Source organism: Colobus angolensis, unplaced genomic scaffold (assembly GCF_000951035.1).
Source record: "Colobus angolensis palliatus isolate OR3802 unplaced genomic scaffold, Cang.pa_1.0 Scaffold13, whole genome shotgun sequence".
Taxonomy (NCBI): Eukaryota; Metazoa; Chordata; class Mammalia; order Primates; family Cercopithecidae; genus Colobus; species Colobus angolensis.
Genome location: NW_012114252.1, coordinates 11,221,832 through 11,233,329, shown reverse-complemented (window position 1 = coordinate 11,233,329; position 11,498 = coordinate 11,221,832). Strand labels below are relative to the sequence as shown.

The 11,498-nt window shown below is 44.5% G+C and overlaps 1 protein-coding gene across 1 annotated transcript in view; it reads left to right on the top strand.

The window, feature by feature from the left end:
- The window catches only part of TMTC4 (transmembrane and tetratricopeptide repeat containing 4), a 73,398-nt gene that overhangs the window by 15,798 nt on the left and 46,102 nt on the right, over window positions 1-11,498 (top strand). The window contains 1 exon segment of the mRNA XM_011933943.1: window positions 6,108-6,195. Coding sequence (XP_011789333.1) covers window positions 6,108-6,195 — 88 coding nt within the window.

Sequence of the window (11,498 nt, the reverse complement as noted above, 5' to 3'; positions counted from 1 at the left end):
CCTTCCTTCCTTCCTTCCCTTTCTTTCTTCCTTTCTTCCTTTCTTTTGAAACAGAGTCTTACGCTTGTCACCCAGACTGGAGTGCAATGGCATGATCACGGCTCACTGAAACCTCCGCCTCCTGGGCTCAAGTGATTTTCCTGCCTCAGCCTCCTGAGCAGCTGGAATTACAGACATGCGCCACCATGCCCAGCTACTTTTTGTATTTTTAGTAGAGACAGGGTTTCACCATGTTGGCCAGGCTTGTCCCGAACTCCTGACCTCAGGTGATCTGCCCACCTCAGCCTCTCAAAGTACTGGGATTACAGGTGTGAGCCACTGAGCCCAGCCTTTCCTGCATTTCTGAAAACGAAAAGCAATGATAGGAATCATGGAATCCCAGAATGCTAGAACTCAAAAGAATTTGAAGGAACTGGCCCATTCCCACCATTTCTTAAGTAAGAAAGTAGAAAATTAGAGCAGGATGATGGAGCAGCCAAAGATCGCCCAGCTAGTCTGGGTGATACTGGCTACCTTTGCAGAAGGGAGGAACAGGCTCTTTTAGCATCTGCCCTAGAGGAGGTACCTCCAGACCCGACAATAAAGGTGTGCTCTGGCACTAAAGGTCCTCTTGAGCCCTTGTGTGTAGTAGTAGGGGTACTTATGAGTCCAATATTCCTTCAGACCTTTAGTTTGATTATGTCACTTTTGTAAAATTTGGGAGGCCTGGGGAAGGAGGATCACTTGAGCCCAGGAGTTTGAGAACAGCCTGGGAAACAAAGCGGGACCTCCTTTCTACAAAAAAAAAAAAAAAAAAAGAAGGAAAAAAAAAAGAAAAATAGGGTTTTAATTAGCCAGACACAGTAGCTTGCACCTGTGGTCCCAGTTACTTGGGAGGCTAAGGTGGGAGGATCCCTTAAGCCCAGGAGTTTGAGGCTGCAGTAAGTTATGATCGCACCACTGCACTCCAGCATGGATGACAGAGTGTGACTCTGTCTCAAAAAAAAAAAAAAAGAAAAGAAAAAGAAAATCCTCCTGGCCACCCTATCTAAAGTAACCCTCCTCCTCCCGGTTATATGATATCATTCTATGGTCTCCCTAACAATCTCACTGTCTAAGATGCTCTTCATTTATTCAGCTTCTTGCAGTCTGCTTCCCTGACTCGTACTAAAATATCAGCTCCATGAGGGCAGGACTTTTGTCTCACTCTCTGCCATATTCCCAGCACCTAGAAAAAATGTTTGGCACAGAGTAGATGCTCAATAGCTTCAGCCGAAGGGGAAAATCATGTCTGACCTTGAAGGAATACTTCGTTTCAGTTTATCTACACATACCTCTGAGCTCAAGACCACCCTGGGCAACACAGACAGACCCCATCTTTACGAAAATTACCTGGGCATAGTGGTGCATGTCTGTGGTCCCAGCCACTCAGGAGGCCGAGGCAGGAGGATCACTTGAGCCTGGGAGATTGAGGTTTCACTGAGTGGAGATTGTGCCACTGCACTCCAGCCTGGGTGAAAGAGCAAGACTCTTCTAAAGAAAAAAAAAAAAGAAGAAGAAGAAGAAAACAAAAACGAACATTGATTGAGCATCAGTTGAACTTGTGCCAGGCAGGCTTCACTGAGTGGAGATTGTGCCACTGCACTCCAGCCTGGGCAACAGAGCAAGACTCTGTCTAAAAAAAAAAAAAAATTCCAGCTTTAAAAACATGCAAAGAATGGAACACCCAAGGAAACGGGTAGCAGGCAAGCTCCTCCTAGGTGTTCACCGAGGAGCCAGCCCCGCTTTCTGGCCGGCAGAGCCAGCAGCCTGAGTCATGGCCTTGGGCACAGCAGCCCCAGCCACATTGATCCCTGTGGGATGAGGACAATGGGGATTTGGTTAGTAAACTGCCTCAGTTTACCCCATTTGTCTCAGTGTACATTTATTAAGAGACAGTAATAGCAGTATAGGCCCCTGCAGGTTTTAGTGACACGAATTTCTTTTTTTTTTTTTGATACACAGTCTTACTCTGTCACCTAGGCTGGAGTGCAGTGGTGCAATCTTGGCTCAGTGCAACCTGCACCTCCCAGGTTCAAGTGATTCTCTTCCCTCAGCCTCCCGAGTAGATAGGACTACAGGCGTGCACCACCACACCTGGCTAATTTTTGTATTTTTAGTAGAGATGGGGTTTCATCATGTTGGACAGGCTGGTGTCAAACTCTTGGCCCCAAGTGATCCACCTGCCTCAGCCTCCCAAAGTGCTGGGATTACAGGTGTGAGCCACTGTACCTGGCCTAACATGAATGTCTTTATATTAACATTTACATTAATATGGTTTAGGTCTTTACACTCTCCAACATTTCACACTGAAAATGATTTTGCCCACTGCAAACAAGCACCTGAATTTTCCAGTCTTCTAGGGTGATCAGCCGTCTAGTGTGCCTGAGATTCAGAGGGTTCTGGGACTGGGGACTTTCCATTTGAAAGCAGTGACAGCCGGGCACATGGGGATGACTTGGGCACCCCACAGTCTTGCCCCCTCCTGGTCTCCGCTTGGTCATGCTGTCATTGCAGTCGGTGTTTTGTGCTCCTCAACTGACGGGAGTGTCTGTCTTTTTCTTTTTTTTTTTTTTTTTTGGGACGGGGTGTCTCGCTCTGTCGCCCAGGCTGGAGTGCAGTGGCCGGATCTCAGCTCACTGCAAGCTCCGCCTCCCGGGTTTATGCCATTCTCCTGCCTCAGCCTCCCAAGTAGCTGGGACTACAGGTGCCCACCACCACACCCGGCTAGTTTTTTGTATTCTTTAGTAGAGATGGGGTTTCACCGTGTTAGCCAGGATAATCTCGATCTCCTGACCTAGTGATCCGCCCGTCTCGGCCTCTCAAAGTGCCGAGATTAAAGGCTTGAGCCACCGCGCCCAGCCGTGTCTGTCTTTTTCTAATGAGCCCCCGCACATTGCTGAGTGGTTTGTAGACACCCAAAGCCTCTGACAGGCCAGTCCCCACTGCAGGGAGGAGAGTCTGGGAGGGCCACACAGCCCCTGGTCTGCTGGTGACTCTTCAGCTCTGTGTGGCCGTCAGCAGGAGGACCCCAGCACTTCCCTGAGGACAGAAGTGGCTTGTATGGGCTTTACTTTTTGTTTTCCTCAGAGTGTTGGGGAAGATTTCACTTTGTGTGAATTCCAACATCACGGAGAGAAGCTCGGGCCCCCTTAAGAGTTCTGCCTGTAGCCAGGTGTGGTGGTGTGCGCCTGGAGTCCCAGCTACTTGGGAAGCTGAGGTAGGAGGACCGCTCAAGCCCAGGAGTTTGAGGCTGCAGTGAGCTATGATCAGGCCAGTGCACTCCAGCCTGGAAAACAGGGTGAGACCCTGTCTCTGAAAGTGAAAAACGAAACAAAATGTTTAAAAAGAGTTCTGTCTATCTAATGAACCCAGACTTTAATCCAGAAGGAATCGGGTGGGGAAACTTTCCCCACCCCCCTAATTCCTTTTCATGGTCCCCATGCAAATTGTACCTATTGGGGAAACAATGGTACCGCCTGCTTTATGGATTCAGAGGGATTGCAGTGATTTCTCCAGAAAACTCTGAGTGTTTCACGTTATTTGTGAGAAAAAAAAATAGCCTTTGTAGAAAAGTTTGCCTAAAAATACATATTATGCAAATATCAGAAAAGGAAAAGAAAATGTTTTCTTGCTTATGTACATTCTCAAACAGTGATTGGATACAGTCCCTCCTTGGGTAGCTTTTTCACGTTCTTTTAGTGAAATCTCTCTTAATTACTATGCCAAAAAAATTCATTATAAATACTAAATGCTGTCTTGCTTTAAAACACTTCCCATACTTTAAAAATTTTGTTTTTCTTTATGTCAAGGAACATAATGTACATTGCTTAAAGTCGTGGGATGGTCTTCGACAATTAGCAGAAAGAAACATTTCTGTAAAAATAAGCTTTTGATGTTTAAATTTCATTTTTCGTGATTCTTCAGATCTACCCTAGCCATCCAGATAGCACGTGGTTTAGGCAGCCTGGCCCTCCTGGCCCCTATCCCTGGTATTTTTCCAAACCACTTCCTTCCCCCTCTCTCACCTCACTTCCCCTTGGTCTCTGACACCTGCTCCCCCTGTTTCCTGTGACCCTGTTCTCTGTGGTCTCCTTCAGACAGGCTTGTCTGGCTTGGCATTAATTGCTTTCTCTTCTCTAAAGGGTTGGGATTCCAGTCCATCCTGAGGTGCTGTAGATAGCCACAGCTCTAAGACGCTCCTGTCTCCTCTCGTGTCCTCCTGGCATGAGGACCACAGAGCCAGGATGCTCCAGCTGCCTCCTCACTCACCCAGGGCTGTGGAGTTCATAGACACACCCCATAGGACCCACCGGGGAACTCACAGTGAGCCGCACCCACCCCGTACCAGGCTCTGTTCTGTGTGGCTGCATCTCTGACTATTTTACTGTGTCCCTGATGGAGTGAGTTTCCAGCCCTGAGTATTCCAGAGCTCTCATTGTGTATTCATTCCATTCATAAAGCAATTGGATTGTTCCCCTGCAGCATACTGGCATACTTGTTCCAGATCTGTGAAGCCTTTGTTTTGTCCCTAGCTTCCTTCTCAGTAGCGTTTGTGTGTGTCTGGTGTTCGTTGGGTGGATTTATCAGCTTATTCAATCTTCCCAACCATCACCTAACACCACAGGCTGCCACGTACGCATCGTCAGGAGGTCACAGTTACAGCGACGAATGGTCCTCGGCATTTCATGTATAACCGGTGTAGGGGAATCTGCTTCTAAAAGACATTCTTTTGTAGCTATTGACTGCATGTGAACTTGGGAATCATATGTAAATATAGTAATTTCATAGTCAGTGTATATTTTCTTATCTTGATTTATAGAAAAGTCCTTTATTCTGCAGCTCATATATCACATCCCCATCCTCTGGGAAGGGTTAACCTACCAGCCTTTAAAGTGATACCTGGGTGATCACAGCAGAGGCTTTGGTCCGTATCACACTCAGGTGCCAGTTAGTAAAGAATCCCACCCAAACTAGTCCAGTACGCCTGGGTGGAGTTCTGTGTCTCTCATCACCGTACAGCACTGGGAGAACAATGACTGGAGTCATCAGCCTGAAAGAAAGAAACACGTAGTTTATATTGCTTCATTCTCACTGAGGAAAGGAAGGGCAGAGTCACCATGTGGAAAATGTGGGAAAGAAATCGCAGAAATTGTATTCAGTGCTCATCCTACTTGTTAATCACTCTTGAAGCATTCGGCTTTCCCAGGTTAACCCACTTAATCAGTTTTGGTCTGAAGGGAAAAAAAAGGGGCAGAGGCAGCTTTGAAGGATTACTCCTGTGTCTTTTTCTGTCGGCAGGACGGCTTTTCACACTTCTCTCGCACCTTTATGTCCTTCATGTTTCCAATCACATTTTATTTTTTAAATATCATGCCCTTTGAGCTGATAACATTTTCCGATTGAAAATCCACTTTGTGACCTCAGAAGACTCAGCCTTTGGAGCTCTTGGGTATCGTGTGTTAAAGAACACAGCTCACAGCTTTTACAGCACACACGTATCGCCGTCTGTGTCCAGCAGAATAGCTAGCAGCAGGTTCAAACCAATCCGCTGTTCTCTGGAAGCAGTTAAATCAAGTCCTATACCCAAAAGGAAGGAGAGAACCGATTGTAAGATAACACCAAGCGCTGTTGCACAGCTACATCGTGTATTTATTTTAATAGGTGGCAGAGTCTGGGAAGTTTCTTGTTTTACATGTCTAAAGAATTTTGGTTTTGGCCAGGCACAATGGCTCACACCTGTAACCCCAGCACTTTGAGAGGCAGAGGTGGGTGGATCGCTTGAGCCCAGGAGTTCAAGACCAGCATGGGCAACATGGTGAAACCCCGCCTCTACAAAAAATACAAACATTAACCGGCTGTGGTGGCGGGTGCCTGTGCTCCCAGCTACTCAGGAGGCTGAGATGGAAGAATTGCTTGAGCCCAGGGGGTTTGAGGCTGCAGTGAGCCAAGATCACACCACTGCACTCCAGCCTGGGTGGCAGAGTGAGACCCTGTCTCAAAAGAAAAAAAATTGTTGTGTCTCCTAAGTTTAGGATTTGCTTAAATGTGTTTTATGTAATTCTTTGTTTTCTTCCCCCTCTTTTAAGGTTGCTGGTGTTGTCGGCCGTGCAGACCTCCTGTGTGCCCTGTTCTTCTTGTTGTCTTTCCTTGGCTACTGTAAAGCATTTAGAGAAAGTAAGCACTCCGTTTGCCTTCTTACTTTTCCACCTTCTTCATGTTTTGGTCCTGTTGAGCAGTGTCTTAACAGGTGGGAAAGAATCGATCTATATGAGTGTGTCACCCTGAGGGGGTGTGGACCAGAGGATGCATAAACTCTCTTTAGATGTGTATGTCTGTTTGCGCCATCGCTTTTTCCATAATGCAAAGCTCTGACATTGGTGTTCACACTGTGGCCTAGCCTATTGGGTATTGAGACCAAGAGCAGAAGCAGCAGCAGGATTGAGTTTTGCTATTTTATTTCCTGCAAAATTATAGGATTGTGAATGATTCCAGGACAGCCTTTCCTGTTTTGATGTTCTAGGTATTTATTGCCCAGCTATCCTTCCACAGCTTCCAAAGGTGGCTTGGAAAGAGCCAGGGAGATTTTTCATACACTGTCCCTCCTTCATCCCATCCTGTCCAGACTGAACCCAGGCTCAGGCCCTGTCTTGGAGCACCTGCAACTGCACTAAGGTGCAGCAGAAAAGTGACCCCAGTGGCCCTAGCCTGTGCCAGTACCCACTCAGGGCATGGTTACACACAACCACACCCACCCCCTTTTATTATTGTTACTTTATCATGCCTGGATAAAACCACCACTTCTTCCCATCGCTTGTCAGTTTTCTGATACATTAGAGAGTTTGGGGACATCTGAGCAGAACAGCTTCAAGTATTGAGAATAGTGGTGGTGACTTTTCTTCCTGTAGCTTAGCAATAATGCACTTCAGTCTCTTCCTGGGGTAGGGGTCTCCCCACCTGTGATGATTATAAATCTCCCAAGAGACACGCAGCCGCCAGAGACCTGGCGAGGTTGCACAGGCTGGCCCCATAATGAATTCAGTACCATCATGTGGCTCTTCATGAGACAGTGAATCAGGAGTGGGACTGGGAGGGAGGGGTGCCTTCACTGCCTCACTGTTAACATTCACTACAGATAACGGTTCTCCCTTTTCAAAAGTTGGCAATTAAATCTGAATTTATAGATACAGATGATAACAGTTTATCAGAAATCATATCTTTCCTGAAGAAAATTAAAAAAATAGGAGTTGTGGGCCCGGCACGGTGGCTCACGCCTGTAATCCCAGCACTTAGGGAGGCCGAGATGGGCAGATCACTTGAGGTCAGGAGTTCGAGACCAGCCTGGCCAACATAGTGAAACGCCATTTCTACTACAGGTACAAACATTAGCCAGGCATGGTGGTGTGTGCCTGTAGTCCTAGCTACTCGGGAGGCTGAGGCAGGAGAATCGCTTGAACCTAGGAGACTGAGGTTGCAGTGAGCCGAGATTGCGCCATTGCACTCCAGCCTGGGTGACAGAGCGAGACTCTGTCTCAAAAAAAAAAAGGAGTTGTGACTTTTCTCAAAGACAACTCTAAAGTTTCTGAAAGTGCCATTTTATTGATTTTAATATATCTTCCCTTAAAGTCACTACTCCCTATTCTGAATGGTTTTCAAAGACATCAAAGTGATTTTTGAGGAAAGTACTAAACCTTGATAGATTTAACTTGTGGGGGACATCATTTAGGAGATATGATGGAACCTGTCACTGCTTCTAAAGATTGCTCTTGTGAAATAATGAAATAGCTATCATGATACGAAACACTCTTCCCTCAGGTGAACAGATGCATGTATTGGCCTCCTTTAATGGAGTATTCTCACAGAAAAGTGAAAAGGCTAGATATTTTATATCCTTTCTCTGGAAGCTTTTACTAACCTTTTCTGTTTTAATTCACAAATTTGTATATTTATATATATTACATGTATATTTTGGATACATTTGTAAATTATAAAATTATTTCCAAGTATCCATACAAAAGATACTTTTTTTATAAAGCTTTTGGCAAGAAACCAATACCAAAGTTAAAGGTACTGAAATGTGTGATGGCTGTTCAGTTAACACTTTGACTTACAAGAAGTAGGCGAAGTATATTTCAATACTGACATAAATATATTAACTGTAAGTACCAACGTGACCTTTCTTGTTTATCTGGTAACGTTCTTTTAGCATTTATAATGTTTATTTTTAAATTGGAAGGAAATTACGAGGACTTTAAGGTTAAGTTTGTAGATGTTTTTGAGAGCGTTAACCTGGGCGTTTTTGCATTTGCAAACCGACAGCAGTGGTAGATGTGGCTTCCGTAGAAACCTTTTTAAGATGACTAGATTTTGACTTGGTTGAAGTTACTTGGGGCAGTTAAAAGACAGATGGGTGGACTGGGAAACCTTTGAAGAATGCTTTCTCTTGACCTCTTGTCTGCAAGCTGCCCCTTCTTCATGGGATCTGTTCTTTTGTTAACATGAACCCTCTTGAGGAAAAGGAAAGCACTGATTTAAATGGAGCCGATGGAGTCGCCTCCAGACTGGTCTCTGGGCCTTTGCAGGCACCAACAGCTTACTGGGTCTTTGGAAAATACAAAACGACAGTAGTTTGCATCTTATGCTCATCCAGGCCTTGGTGTCTTGACCCCGAAACTGATTGTTCATCCTGCATTTTGTGTCCTTCCTGTCCCCTCATGGTGCCCACCTGCCCTGGCACCATGTGATGTGTTACGGATCATCACAGTTTTTCTCAGCAGTGTAAAGTGGACAGTTTAAAACACCCATCCTCGAGCTGCTTTTTCTATCATTTGGAATTGGCTTTCACTGCTATTTTCCATTCCCACTCATCGCTTCCAGACTTCCGCCGGAGTGATTGGATTCTGCCTCAATTCCATCGCAGGCCTGGAGGCGCAGAGCCGCCTGGATTCTTGAGAGAGGGCCTTAGACACACGGTGACCAGCTTACTTGGGGGAGTCCCCTGTGTCCCCCATGTGAGCAGGTCTCTGACCCCTCCCCAACAAGGTTCTGTGCCCTGAGACCCACCCTCTGTCACTTCAGGACCTCAGGACTGGATACCCAGCCCCACCTACCTCGTTCCCTGGCCCAGCGACATCAGAACAGCCCCTCACGCTGCCAGCCCGTCTCTCCCCTCCTCCTCACAACTCCCAAAGTTCCCTTTGTCTGATCAACCCCAGAACCAGGGCTAATGAAGTCTGCTGGAGCCTCTCCTGGTCTCTTAGCAGAGGCACTGTTTTTAGTAACTTTTCTGTTTCTGATTCTCCATACTCCTTTTTAAACGTGCTAAGAATAGAATGTGTTTCTTTGTTGATAGATGACAACTCTTTGGAATAATCCTTGAACATCATCATGTTAATGTTCAATTAAGATCGTAGGGTGCTTAAGAGTCTTTTTTAGGAGGAGAAAACTTTCTACAAATTAACAATACCTTTACAGAGAAGAAGCAGTAAGAGTCCCATATGCAAAAATAATTCTGGTTAACGTGTTCATGAAAAGCCGTGGTTTCTGATTCTGTTCTAAAATAGTAGAAGGGCTTATTGATTTTAGTCATTCATTCCATCACCAATAGTTAATCAAACTTTAAGGGTGTTTCTTGTACCAGGTCCGGTTTCCGGTGCTGGGGATACAAAAACTAGAACAACAAAGGTCATGCCCCTGAGGGGCTCACCGTAACTCCAGTATATTTTGATTAAAATAAAGCTTCCGTGATTCAGAATGTCTACAGAGCAGAATATTCTAGTTCTCCTTCCTTTCCTGTTGACTTTTTCCTTCCTGTACCCCTCATAGCAGGCACTCAGTAAGGATCCTTTCTTTTCATGGTGCGTTTATGCAGAAGGGGAGGCCATGGCCTTTATTCTACTTATTTCCTTCATCTTCTATTAAATTTCCTTCAGTACAACAAAACAGAGCTCTTGATCCTAATGAAAATTCAGGTGTATATATATTTTCATTTGGATCTAGAGCTCTGTTCCTTTGGAGTTTGAGATGTCTTAAACAGTCACATGTTTATTTACTTACTTATTTATTTTGAGACCAAGTCTTGCTCTGTTGCCCAGGTTGGAGTGCAGTGGTGCAATCTCAGCTCACTGCAACCTCTGCCTCCCAGGTTCAAGTGATTCTCCTGCCTCAGCCTCCCAAGTAGCTGGGACTACAGTCATCGCACCACCACGCACCAGCTAATTTTTGTGTTTTTCGTAAAGACGGGTTTTGCCATGTTGACCAGGCTGGTCTTGAACTCCTGACCTCAAGTGATCTGCCCACCTCGGCCTCCCACAGTGCTGGGATTATGGCCTGAGCCACCGTGCCCAGCATTGTTTTTTTGTTTGTTTTCTGTGGTTTTTTGTTGTTGTTGTTGTTGTTGTTGTTGTTTGAGATGGAGTTTTGCTCTTGTTGCCCAGGCTGGAATGCAGTGGCACAATCTTGGCTCACTGCAACCTCTGCCTCCCAGGTTCAAGCGATTCTCCTGCCTCAGCCTCCAGCCATGTTTTTATTTTACCCTATCTAGTCAGTACAAATTGTACAAAAAGCTGAGTGGTAAACACATGTATTTATTGTCATTGCAATGGTGATTTCTTGTTCCAAGTGTCCATGTCTATGAATGTTCAGCAGAGAACAAAAACTAACTCTTTTGTGGTAGACAAGTCCATTATTTATTGAGATACAAATAATAATGCCATTTAATGTTTAAATTTCAGGTTTAAAGTAACCTTGATCTTTGTACTTTTGGGATCTGAACATAAATTCAAAGAAAGGCCTAACATCAGAGGAACAAATTTAGTATTATTTTATAAGGGAACAAAAAATTAAGTACTCTGAAATTAATGATTCAACTAGTTAATAAGTTCTTTCAGAGAGTGCATTTTTTTGGTAACATTAACTTTTTTTATGGATGGGATGTCTTTATTATAAAATTCTGGACAATTTTTAACTGCTTGAGTTTATTCACAAGCAATCCTGTCCTAATCTCTGGAATCCTAGTATTTTCAGAAAATGAAAAATGTACTCACATAACATTTCTGGGACTCTGCCTCTTTTTTTTTTTTTTTTTTTTGGTGCATAAATAGAATGTCTAGCAAGATCTTTGCAATGGAATTTTTAAAAAGTAGGTGTCCTTACAAAGGAAGCATGCATTTTCTTGAAAAAACAAAACAAAACACTAAGTCAGATGAAATCAGTAGCACACTGGGTATTACTTCTGAATGCCTAAAACAAAAAGTGTTATTCTTACAATGAGGCATCTTGTATTTACATCTCTCTTAAAGCCTGGTATTTCAGATTGGAAACAGATCATCTCTGCACATTAAACTCGCTAGAATAGCCAAAACAATTTCGTTTCCAAACTAATACCTTAAAATACTTGTTTCATGGGAGTTAAGACCAAAAGGAGAAATTTAATCTCATTTATAGTGGGGAGAAGAGAATCTTTTCCAGAGGGGGATGGA